Below are 12,140 nucleotides of genomic sequence, written 5' to 3' on the forward strand. Positions count from 1 at the left end.
TACAGTTCTCAATTGTTAGGATCTAGGTTCCTAACAAAATGAGAATATCAATAAATCATAGATTGAAAAAATTCTTAAAAAAATACACAATTATATACTTCGACACATTGACTCAGATATGGATCGGCTTTGAGTTTAACTGGAATCAAACATACACTAAGTCATAATTCATGAAAGTTAATGGATTTTCACACTAATATATTTCTCAATCCATATTTCCAATGTAAGACTTGTTCACTCATCTGAATTCTCTCAAGGTTCTTTTGATGCTCTTCATTTTTAAACAAAGTGCAAGCAGAAGAACTAGAAAAGGACTGAATATATTTACCACTTTACAATATCTCATTTCTGAGAAATACACCTTTCCTCCATTTTCATCTACTTGCTATACTGCCTTCTCATTCATAAACATTAAGTTAGAAATACAAGAGCTCTAAGATATATAACGTGGGAAAGATCATCATTAGCACACCACATAATTCACAATTACATCTAATAAACTATATGATACCATATATGCTAATCTTGTTGTATGTACACAGCCGGCTCATATGAAGCCATGATAGCAACCATGGAATTGATCACTCCCAACCCATCAACATTTTCCAAACTCTCTCCTCAATCTTGTTCCTTGGAACAGACAACCCCTCCCCTTCATCAAGCAAGATTCTATAAACCTCCCACTCCCGGTCTCCGATCACATGCCTCCCGATTTCAGCCTGTCAAAATAATCAACCAGAATATTAACATAATGTCTGTTGAAATGCAAGATAAGAAAGCAAATTATGAATAGCAACATGTAAACTAAAATATATGAAGTGGTAGAACAAAAGCAAATGCAAAGTTAGTAAAAGTCTGGTAAAATTGTTGTTCTCTTCTGAATTCTAAGGACTAGACCAACTGATAAGGGCACCTAGCTTAGTCTTCAGAAACTGCATATTAATGAACACAAATCTCCCTTGTTTCAGGCTTCCATCATATATTTATCTAAATTGCCCGCCACTATTCTTTCATCTTCTAGGTTTCATCCATGGCCGGTAATAATTCATCAATTGTGGTGTGTTGTTATTATATCATTAGTTGTTAATTCTATTGGTTATCATTAGGGTAGTAATTACATTTGTCTGATTCGACTCATTCTTTACTCTACCATTAACCGACTTAATTACGCTGAGCTTTAGTTCTACCATTAACCAACCTAGTTATGCTGATCTTTAGCTCTACCATTAACTGAACTAATTAAGCCATGCTTTTACTCTTCCATTAACCAACCTAGTTATGTCAGCTTCAGTTTAAGCTATGAGTGCACAAAAAGTAGGAAGCATAAAGAAGATCAGTAATTACCGAAAAGATGCAAATGTGAAGCATCTTGAGAGCAAGAGTGATATCATATATAACTAGAGGCCGCCCCTTGCCGGACAACTCTACCGGGTTCGCAACCAGAAGCTCAGTATCAGGGCCCCTGCTCACAACAGCTACTCTGAGCGGTTGAAGCAGTTCCATTCGGAGACGCGATGACAGAGAATCCTGCTTGTGTGAGTCAACTATCTTTTTGCCATCTGCTTGCATGATGAACAAGTCAATCTCACATCTTCCTTTGGGTTTTGGTGAGAGGCGCCCGTAAGAAATCTGGTTAAATGACAAATTTAGATGTACTTTAGGATACTGAAAACCACAATCATGTTTAGACCCACGGTAAAATGCTTCAGAATCACTTCTGGCAAAAATTTACAAGTCTTAGCTTCTAAGTAAACATGTCTTGGATTCTACCCAAATCGTGAAACCAAAATGCATTAAGACAATCAACCTCAGTTGGAGGAAAGTGTAATTTCATCATGCAGTATTAAAATAGAAAAGATGCAAATTTGACATGAGATAAAGTCTATAGAAGCATAAAATCAGTTCTCAGAAATATTGTTTAGTCCAGATTTTGAATTAGTATATACCTTAATGTTGTAGTCCTTGAAAGTTCTCATGATGTCATAAAGAAGACCTTTGTGGTCTTGGCACATAATTTGGACAAGGGTGTGAGCGGGACTGAGCATGTTGTCCATCGTGACAGAAACGTAATCTGATCTGAGAGTTCCAGTTTGAACCAGAACAGGCAACTCTGATTCAAAGACATTTTCTGTGATTTCTGGTGGAAGGAATGATGAGGCCTGCGAACAAACAGGAAAATCCGGTCCAACCAGTTCAATGTCGATAGTAATGATGGTGTCCTTCAAAATATTTGCTAATTCTTCAATCGTATCATCCTTTCTCTTTTTTGTGTGTAGAAGTTCCCTGATATAGACGCAAGAAGATCAAGGTGTGAAACTAGCAAGCTCAAAGGAGATGGAATTTTCATCAAATGGACATTTATCAACAAATAAACTTCTATTCTCATAAAAGGATATCTATTAAAAGGCTATGCACTTGTCTTATTAGAACATTTTCCTGAGCAAAACCAAATTGGTTTTAACATAACTAATAGGATGACCGTAATTTTGCACATATTAACAATTTCAACTCAGCTACCTTATACATCAATTCCATTTAAGATGCATTTTTCATGAGGAAATTTTTATCCATCCAGTCTAAGTAAAACAATGAAGAAGTTTCAGTAGAAATTAACTAGCGAGGGTGGAAAATAGAAAATGTAAGAACCTGTTATCTGTGATGAAAAACAGATCCATCACTTTGCCATCAGGTGTAGTGGATACCTTCACTTTGTGTATAGTAAGCTCTAGATCACAAAGAACCTCTGTAACATCTGTCACAACATAAAGACACACTGTTATTTTACCAAATCCACACAACATAAGGTCACAAAGTAATGATGATCTTATGAAAACCGGATGCATTCTAATGATATAGTTGAAAGGGTAGCAAAATTCAGGGAAGGCATGATATATGCATCCATTAATAACACCAAATGAAGCTTTAGAATTGGAATGCATTCAGAATATGACATCAATTGCCATTTTTAAACAGCAAGTTCAATTTCCTATTTGAATCATTTTCACAAGAATCAAACGAACTCCCCCAAACAAGTAACAAAAAAGGGGGTCTGGGGGAATAACACCTAGAGTTTGAGAAACCAAAACCATAAAGTCTTATTTTTGACCTTATATAGAAACAATATTTATATCAGATTATAATTATAGTCAAATGGATTGATATGAAGAAGGAAGTATTGGACTAACTAATAGTGCATATCTAAATTTTATCAACAAGAGCAAGATAATACACATATAAACTGCTAATCCAAGACTATATATATATTATAGGATTCCCAAGTACAGTTTCCACTTTCCAAAATTACCATGTAATAGCCCTTTCCGATCTTGACAGCAAAACTGAAGAAGGAAGACATCAGAAGGCTTGGGTTGCATGTCAGAGCAGTAATAAGAGATTCCAGAAGCTGAGAAACAAGAAGGGCATACCCCAACCAGCCTCTTCTTCAACAAACTCCACCTTGTCTTCTGTTTCCCAACCACCCAGAAAACTATGTAGCACCATTTCCCATCAGTTGACACGTCTTCATCAGATAAAACCAAAAAAAAAAGGTGTCAATCTCAAATTTATGAAATTTACTAATTCAGAGGGTCAAACACATAAATCAAGACAAACCCATCTCTCAAATTCAGTTAACTCAAATACCCATCTCTCAAATTCAAACAAAAATGAAAATTTAAAGATAAAAAATTGATCTTTAAATGGATTCCAACCAAAACACCTTCAATTATTCAAACTAAACAGCATCTCCAAAATTTTGAAAGGATTGTTAGTATGTGCAAACTTGATGAGTGCGAGTGAATCATGAAACATGGCTAGTTAAGATGTTGAGTTACCTCCTTTAACAATGCTCAGACCAAAGAAGAGTATGATACGACACAAATCACAACCAAGACCAGTTTTGTCAGGGCAATTCACTGTGATGACAGTTGGGTCACCTTCTTTTTCTGGTGGCCTGATAAGAACTACGTCGTCGTGCAGGATACCCATAATCTTGTTGTTGTTGTTGTTGTTGTTGGTTTTGAACTTTTGATGTTGTGTGATTCAATCAAGACTACCAAAGACTTGAACAGGATTAGCTATTGTTGGTGAAAACGTTTTTCTCTGTGCAGAGAAGCAGGGAAGAAAGAGAGAGAGGAGCAGAGGTTTCTGTGTTTGTTTTATGCCTTGTGCTTCACTGGTTAGTGTTGATGTTAGTGTTGTTGAATCCTTGTCTTGTCGAGAAGTTGGAGGCAACGATATATCGCGAAAACAAGAGAGAAGATTCATGAGTAGTAGAGCTGCACTGTGAAAGTGAATGTAGCTGTCGGAGTGTCGGCTAATAATTTCAGGAAGGCTTAATTGCACTTTTCGCCCCTGATCTATACTCCTTGTGCAATTTTAGTCCCCTTTATTTAAAAGGAGCAATTTTGGTACACTAAAGATTAATTTGTGACAATTGGATCATTCTGTCAGATTCCGTTTAATTCCAAACAGATTTTTCATAAGTGGCGCTCATTTATGACGTGGCACTGACACATTTTACCACTGAAATGCCACTAGGACTCCACGTAATAAAAAATAAAATTAATTAAAATTTCAAAATTAAAAAAATTATAATTCATTTAACTTTAATTCTAATCAAATTACTGATCTCTAATCACCCTCTATCTTCATCGGCAATGAATCAACAGCAACAAAAATTCTGGAAACAAATTTAGAAGCAACAACAACTTCATAGACAAAACAAGCTATAGAAATTCCAGCAACATTCACCCAAAGCCCCTTCCCATTACCCATAAACCAACCCACCACCGCTCTGATATCCGCCCCAGGCTGGGTCGCTGCCAAATCAGAAAAACACATCATGAAACTGTAAACACTCTTCCTCAGACACTTGTTCCATATCTGGTACATTAGCAGTCAAGTTCGGTGGGTCATCTTGGAAGAGGGATTAAAGCCATGTGTTCGTTTTCCTGTTGGATCTGGTTTCCCAAGAGAGAAAATCGGGAACGAAGAGGAGCTTCAACCCCAGACAACAAGCTCCGCATCATAGAGAACAGAGAGTTGCAGATCCTGAGAAATAAGTTAATAATAATTGGGTGAAGATGGCGTTGGAGGTGGTGAGGTTGGGGATGGGGGGTGGTGGCGCGGTGTGAAGAATTAGCCGGTGGAGATGGGGTTGAGCGTGGTGGTGTTGGGGTGAAAAAGCAGACGCTGAAAATGGGGTTGTGTGGGCTTGGGATTTTTTTTTTCTGTAATAGAGCAGAACATGAGGAAGGGAGGGTGATGAAGATGATGTTGATGGTGATGAAGAAGAGAAAGAACAAAGGAAAGATGTTCTGATGAAGTTTTGGGTTTAATATTTTTTTATTTTTTATGAAGGGGTTGAAGATGAAGATGCTCAAAGGTGGATGCTGGAGAATTCAGGGCAGTTAGGACTTAGGAGAGACGGTGGCTGGGGAAAATTGGGATTAGGGTTCTATAGGTTAAATTTCATTCTTTATTTAAATTGCTTAATTTATTTATTTTATTTTATTATTTATTTGATGATGTGTCATGTACGGTGGTGTAATTAGCAAAAAAAAGAATCTAGATAAGAATATTCCGTTTAAAATCGGATGGAAGCTAACGGCGGACCTAATTGTCACATCATAATCTTTAGTGTACCAAAATTGCTCCTTTTAAATAAAGGGGACCAAAATTGCACAAGAGGTATAGATCAGGGATGAAAAGTGCAATTAAGCCTTTCAGGAAAATAATTAATCAGTCCTAGATTAATCATTTTGATGTTTTAAGGCTACAACTTGTCAATTATACCCTTACTTTTTCAATAACTCTATTTCACATTTTCTATAAAATTCTCTTTTTTCAATAACTCTTCTTTCTCAATAACTCTCATTCTCATTACTGTTATTAGAATTGGGGGTAAATGGTTTAATAATATGAGAGAGTGGAAAAAACTAACGATTCATTATTATTTTGGTTGGAGAGCTTTTAGCTTTATGACTTTATGACTAGGATGTGAGAGCGTAGAATGAGAAAAAAATCCTCTAACAATTAATTATCTTGGTTGGAAAATTTTATGGTAAAACGACAATTAAAAAAGAACGGAGGAAGTAAGTAGAATTCAATTGAATGCATAAACATTTAATCCTAAAAAATAAGAAAATAAAGTTATAAATTTAGTTAAAGAAGAATATCAGAATCCTTCTACTTGAACAGGTTGGAAAAAAAATGATGTTGAATATTCATTAACTCATTTACGGAGAGGCAGGAAGGAAGCATCTCGTATCGTATCGTATCACACACATCTCGTCTCGTATCTGACGGCGTTAATGCCTATCATGAAGGAATCTACCCATGACTAGGATCGGATCTAACGGAATCGGGTAAAAATCTATTAAAATGAAGGGTGCAGCGAGCATCACGTGTGTCATTTTCAGTAAAGACTAACACGGTTCCCTCACGTGAGTAATATAAAATCTCAAGTTGGGGATTCACTAAAGGTTCATTTCTCTTTGGCTAAATACCAATAAAATCAACTTTAATCAAATTAACTATGGTCAAAAGTAAATTTTGAGCCAGTGATTCATGTGTTTTTTTTCTTGGCCAATGTATTCCTACCACTGTTAGGCAGGGGCGTAGCCAAAATATCTAGAAACATGGGGCTGGGGTCAAGTAGACTATAATCAAGTTTAAATATCGGTAGGAAATCACAAATCACAGAGAAGTTAAAATCAAAGTGGATATAAGTAAAAATAAAAAATTGCACCATTACCATAAATTTGTCTCACTGTAGTTTTCAATTCTATGTTCACATATACACTATGGCTTATAAGAAAAAATAATTTCACAAACACAACAAGTGCTATATATATATTTGGAGAAGTATCTTAGGAGAAAGATAATTTTATGTGAGAAAAAAACATGTTTTTGTTTATTGGAAAAAAACTCAAATAAAGTGTCAGACGTTAAGATACATATTAGTACACTTATGTTGAAAATCGAAAATATTGGAACAAAATGGATCTTGGTAAAATTTATAATATGTATATATATAATTAAACATGAAGTTTTCTATTAAAAGAGAAGATAGCTGGTGGTAAAGGATGTTAATATGTTAGCAGGGCCGGTCCCGACATTTTGGAGGCCCTGTGCAAAGATTAAAAATGGACCCCTAATAATTTTTTTTAAATAACATTATCTATTTAAATTTTAAATAGCATCAACAACTTCAAAAATATGTGTCTAACATAAACAAAATGTCATATTCTAATCAATATTATCCAAAAAAAAAATTTACTACTTAAAAAAAGCCTCCCTCCTAGCATTTTTTGAAGCAAAATTTTCAATCAAGTCTTCATATTGTATTTTATCCAACAAATTATTCTCAATTGCTATCAATGCTAACCCATTAAGCCTTTCTTGTAACATGGTAGACCGCAAGTAAGACTTCAACAGCTTCAATTTTGAAAAACTTCTTTCTGCAGAGGCAACTGTCACAGGAATAGTCAATAAAATTCTATATGCAATAATTGTATTAGGGAAAAAATCCATGCCTTTCAAAAATCTCAATATATCAATAGGTCCAATATTACCTGCAGGCAGCATATCTCTTAGTAACCTTAACTCCATACATAATTCTTTCCCATCAATATCACATTGCTCATTATGTTTCAATGCCTCTTCAAAATGAATACAACAAGACTCTAAAGTTGCATTGTCCAATGATTGTAAATTTTGAGAAGTAAACAAGAAACCAAAAACACTTTCATATTGTTGGTATTGCTCAAATCTCTTATTAAGAGATACAATAGCTTGATCAACAAGGTAAAGAAAAAAATTAACTCTAAATGATTCCTCTTCAGATAGCTCAACTGATGGGGTATTCAAATTCTCATCAAACTATCTTTTTCTTTTGATTATACGCCTTTGAGGAAAGATTGGATCAATATTCTATTCAATTCAATGGCAATTTCCGTAGCATGACTCAAGGCATTTTTAAAACCGGTTTCCCTATATTCCTTAAAAAATGAAATCAACCCCGTTATTTTTTTCATAGCAACATCAATAACCATATCGCTTGATTGTAAAAGCTTGCTAACCACATTAATTGCAGATAATATTTCAAACCAAATAATTATCGCGATTAAAAACTCAAAATCACCAAGCTCATTTGTTGCTAAGGATTTAGCTTCACTTCTTATTTTAGAATCAAGATCCTTATCTGACACTTCAAGTAAAGCTTCTCTAAAATCTGACATTTGAGTTTTAATAGCTCTAACACTATCTACATGACTCTCCCAACGAGTGGATGACAATGATTTTGGAGTCAAACATTTTACATTATCTTTCAAAATTTGCCATCTCTTAGTAGAATTAGCAAAAATAGTATAAATGCGTTGAACAACGCCAAAAAAATCTTTAGCTTTAGCACAAGAGTTAGCCATATCACACAATGTCAAATTAAGACTATGACAAGCACACGAAGTATAAAAGGCTCTTGGATTTATGTCTAAAAATTTCTTTTGCACACCTTGATGTTTGCCTTTCATATTAGACCCATTATCATAACCTTGTCCCCGCACATCAAATATGTCAAGATCAAGACTTTTCAATTCATCTTGTAAAACATCAAAAAGCCCTTGACCAGTTGTATCATTGACATTCAAAAATCCTAAAAAAGATTCTTCAACACTAACAGAATTTGACGAAATATCCACATATCGTATTATCAAAGACATCTGCTCTTGGTGACTAACATCAGGAGTACAATCAAGTATCACTGAGAAATATTTTGCTTGTTTGATTTTTCTAATGATTTCATTTTTAATTGCAGAAGCAAGCAAAAGTATTAACTCATTTTGAATTTTATGCCCAAGAAAGTGAACATGAATATTATCATCTGTAATACGCCTAACATGTTCTTGGACAATTGGGTCAAATTCAGCTAACATTTCAATTAAGCCTAAAAAATTTCCATTGCTATTTTGGTACAATCTCTCATTAGAACCACGAAAGGCCAAATTATGTTTAGCAAGAAATTTCACTATTGAAATAATTCTTTTTAAAACATTTTTCCAGTGTTCCTTTTCTTTCTCAATCAACCTTTGAGTTGTTTTATCAATAGTTTGAAAATTTTGCATTCTTTTACGCAACTCATACCAAGTAGTCATATTGCGAACATGTTCCATGCCTGTCTCATGCTCTCTAAGTCTCTCACCAACATGTGACCATGTACAAAAACCCTCATTTGCTAATTGACCTTTACCAAACCCTCTTTTAAAAATTTTACAACAAAAACAAAATACTTTATCAAGCTTTTTAGAATAAACAAGCCAATCTCTATCACATTTCTCTCCATTTGGTAAAACTCTAGTATACAAATTAGCCGTAAAATGTCTAGATGATTTATCTTTAGGACCCTTTAGAATAGACAAATCTCTTTTAGGACCATTTGTTGCTAATAAATCAATCATTCTAGACTCAAGATTATCCCATACTGTTGGATCAAATATGTCTATATCATCACCATTGTCATTAGCATTATCAACATCTAAATTCACATTTTCAGTATCATTAACATTAGCATTTTCCTCCATATTTTCAACATCTAAATTAACATTTTCAGTAGCATTAACAGTAGCATTTTCCTCCATATTTTCAGCATCTAAATTATCATTTTCAGTAGCATTAACATTATCATTTTCTTCCATATTTTCAATAATTCCAACATCAACATTTTGATTTTCAATGGGAACTTGTGGTTCTCTTATAATAAATTTATTAAGAGCTCCTGATTGAGATCGAGTTAACTCATCAAGTCTCTTCTTTTTCTTACGTTTCTCACATCCAGAATCAAACTTTCTAATCTTAGGAGGCAATTTAGGAGGCATAGGGAAATAATGAAAACAAATTTAGAACCTGAAATAGTGAAATTTCTCACTTTCTCACTGTTCTTGATCAATTCCACAGCGTTGAAGTTGAATTGGTAAATAAAAAATGACTGCTGCAGTGTGCACTGGTTTCCACTACCTAGCAAATTGGCAATCAATCAGTTCTACAATTTCAATTTTCACATGCCAAAAACTCATACGGTACAAAATAAGAAACTAAGAAAGTAAGAATAACAACAAAATTACAAAACAATCCAAAGCCATCATAAATTCATAATTCATGAACAATTGAACAGTAAATCAGTAATCAGTAATCAAACAACTGAAGAAAATACAAATTTACATCATAAATTCATAATTCATTAATTATTTCTAAAATTTTCAAAGTTTCCATCAAAGATGCATACTGCCACTGGAAAGTAAGAAAAAACAAACCTTTAAAATAAAAAAGAGAATAAGAGAGAAGAAGGGTACCGCCGGTGTGGACAGTGGATGAAGCTTGAAGGGCGCGGTGGACAGTGGGTGGTGGACGGCCGGACGCGGACGGCGCACGGCGGACACGGACGGCGCACGGCGGAACGGCGGTGGTGACTGGTGACGTTTCACTGTTTCAGTGCAGAGCACGTTTCAGTTTCAACGTGAGTAAGCCTCTTGAGTCTTGAAGTTTCACTGTTTCTAATGATTTCATTGTTTCTAATTAAAAAACTAGGGTTTTTTTTGTAAACCATTGTTGGATTAAAATAGAACAGGCCCAAATGCGAGCCCACTGAAGTCTTTCTTTTTTTTGGTTGATAGCCCACTCAAGTCTGAAGCTACTGCCAAATAAATTTATTTTCTGGGGTAAATTTTTTTTTTCTGGGGTACGTAAATTTTTTTTTTTGAGGCCCCCTATTTTCTGAGGCCCTGGGCTGTGGGCCTGCCCGCACAGGCCCAGGGCCGGCCCTGTATGTTAGTAATAATTGTGGGCTTCGTATCCTTGTGTCTCCATAAGATAGTTCAAGTGGTAGAAGTTGGGGGACATATGGGTTGGGTAGGGTGGGTAGGGGAGGTCCAAGAATCGATCTTGGGGCGGCGCAATTTATCTTTCTGATGTACAAAAAAAACTAATTGTGGGGTTGAAGGTTCAATTAGAAAATTGTGCCATGACCATGATGAAATTACCCGCCTTCTCCAAGCATATGCTTTGGATGGTGTCAATGACCGGATAGACTGGCAACGTGTGGAGGGCCCCCTCAACAGGATTTCTTGAAACATAATGTGGACGGTAGCTTTCATGTTGAAGATAACAAGATTGGTACAGGAGGCTTGCTCAGAGACCATAAGGGCACTTGGGTTCAGGGTTTTATGAAGCAGGAGCAAGGGGGAAACCCCTTCCTAGCGGAGGCCAAGGCTCTTCGAGATGGTTTACACGTTGCTTGGAAAATCTGTCGCTAAAAAGTAGAATAAAATAACAAAGCAATGTAGTAACCGTATTAGCGATGGATTCTATGGCGACCACTATATCTGTCCCGTCGCTATTAGAGACCTAATATCCTGTCGCTAAAAAATAGAATAATAATAACAAGGCAAAGTAGCGACCGTGTTAGTGACGAATTCTTTAGTGACTGATTTATTTGTCGCTACTAGCGACCGATTTAGCGATGGAATAACTAGGGACCGAGAGTTCCGTCGCTAAAAAGTAAAATTAAAAAATGAAAAACGTAATGAAATGGGAATCGAACCCAAGTTCCACACCAATTAAACAACATAACTTGGCATCTGAGCTAATTAACTTTTTTCTCATTGTGTTTATTATATGGATATATTAATCATAAAAATCATAAACCTAATTTTATTAAAACTCAAAATCCCAATCTAAAGTCCCAAACACCTCTTGACTCTCTCTCCCTCTCTCACGAAACCCTACTGTCGCTGCTTCTTCTTCTCTTCCATTCCGCTCCTGCGCGACCTCCTCTACCGTCTTCTGTTTTTTAGCCATAAGCCAAATCGTGAGAACAGTTCCCCCAAAGTCAAGTGAAAAAGGAGAGAAAGAGTGGTGAGGTAGGGTTGAACTCGAATCGAATCGATGAGGAATTCTTCTCAGAAATGGGGCTACGTTAGAATCATCACTGGCACTATCCTCGGAGGCTGTTCCGGTATAGAACCTTAGCCCAAGGCTTAAGCAATCAGAGAGCAACGTAAGAAAATTAGCTAGACAAGTTTGTGAAAAGTGAATTGGATCCCCCACCGCAAGGGCGGTGTCCTTCTTATATATTATTGGGTTTT

At 35.6% G+C, this 12,140-nt stretch overlaps 1 protein-coding gene and 1 pseudogene across 1 annotated transcript; both read right to left on the reverse strand.

Annotated features, from left to right (window-relative positions):
* Positions 1 to 301: 301 nt before the first annotated feature.
* On the reverse strand, positions 302 to 4,220 carry LOC130727296 (ACT domain-containing protein ACR10-like). Its single transcript, XM_057578403.1, has 6 exons — positions 3,834 to 4,220; positions 3,305 to 3,520; positions 2,647 to 2,752; positions 1,947 to 2,283; positions 1,345 to 1,629; positions 302 to 719 (listed from the first exon to the last, which is right to left on the reverse strand). The coding sequence occupies exons 1-6, from the start codon at positions 3,985 to 3,987 to the stop codon at positions 582 to 584; spliced, it is 1,236 nt and encodes a 411-aa protein (XP_057434386.1). The 5' UTR covers positions 3,988 to 4,220; the 3' UTR covers positions 302 to 581.
* A 3,061-nt stretch (positions 4,221 to 7,281) lies between these two features.
* On the reverse strand, positions 7,282 to 9,875 carry LOC130727288 (uncharacterized; annotated as a pseudogene).
* Between the last annotated feature and the right edge of the window lie 2,265 nt (positions 9,876 to 12,140).

This window comes from Lotus japonicus, unplaced genomic scaffold (assembly GCF_012489685.1).
Source record: "Lotus japonicus ecotype B-129 unplaced genomic scaffold, LjGifu_v1.2 AP026985.1".
In the NCBI taxonomy this organism is placed as follows: Eukaryota; Viridiplantae; Streptophyta; class Magnoliopsida; order Fabales; family Fabaceae; genus Lotus; species Lotus japonicus.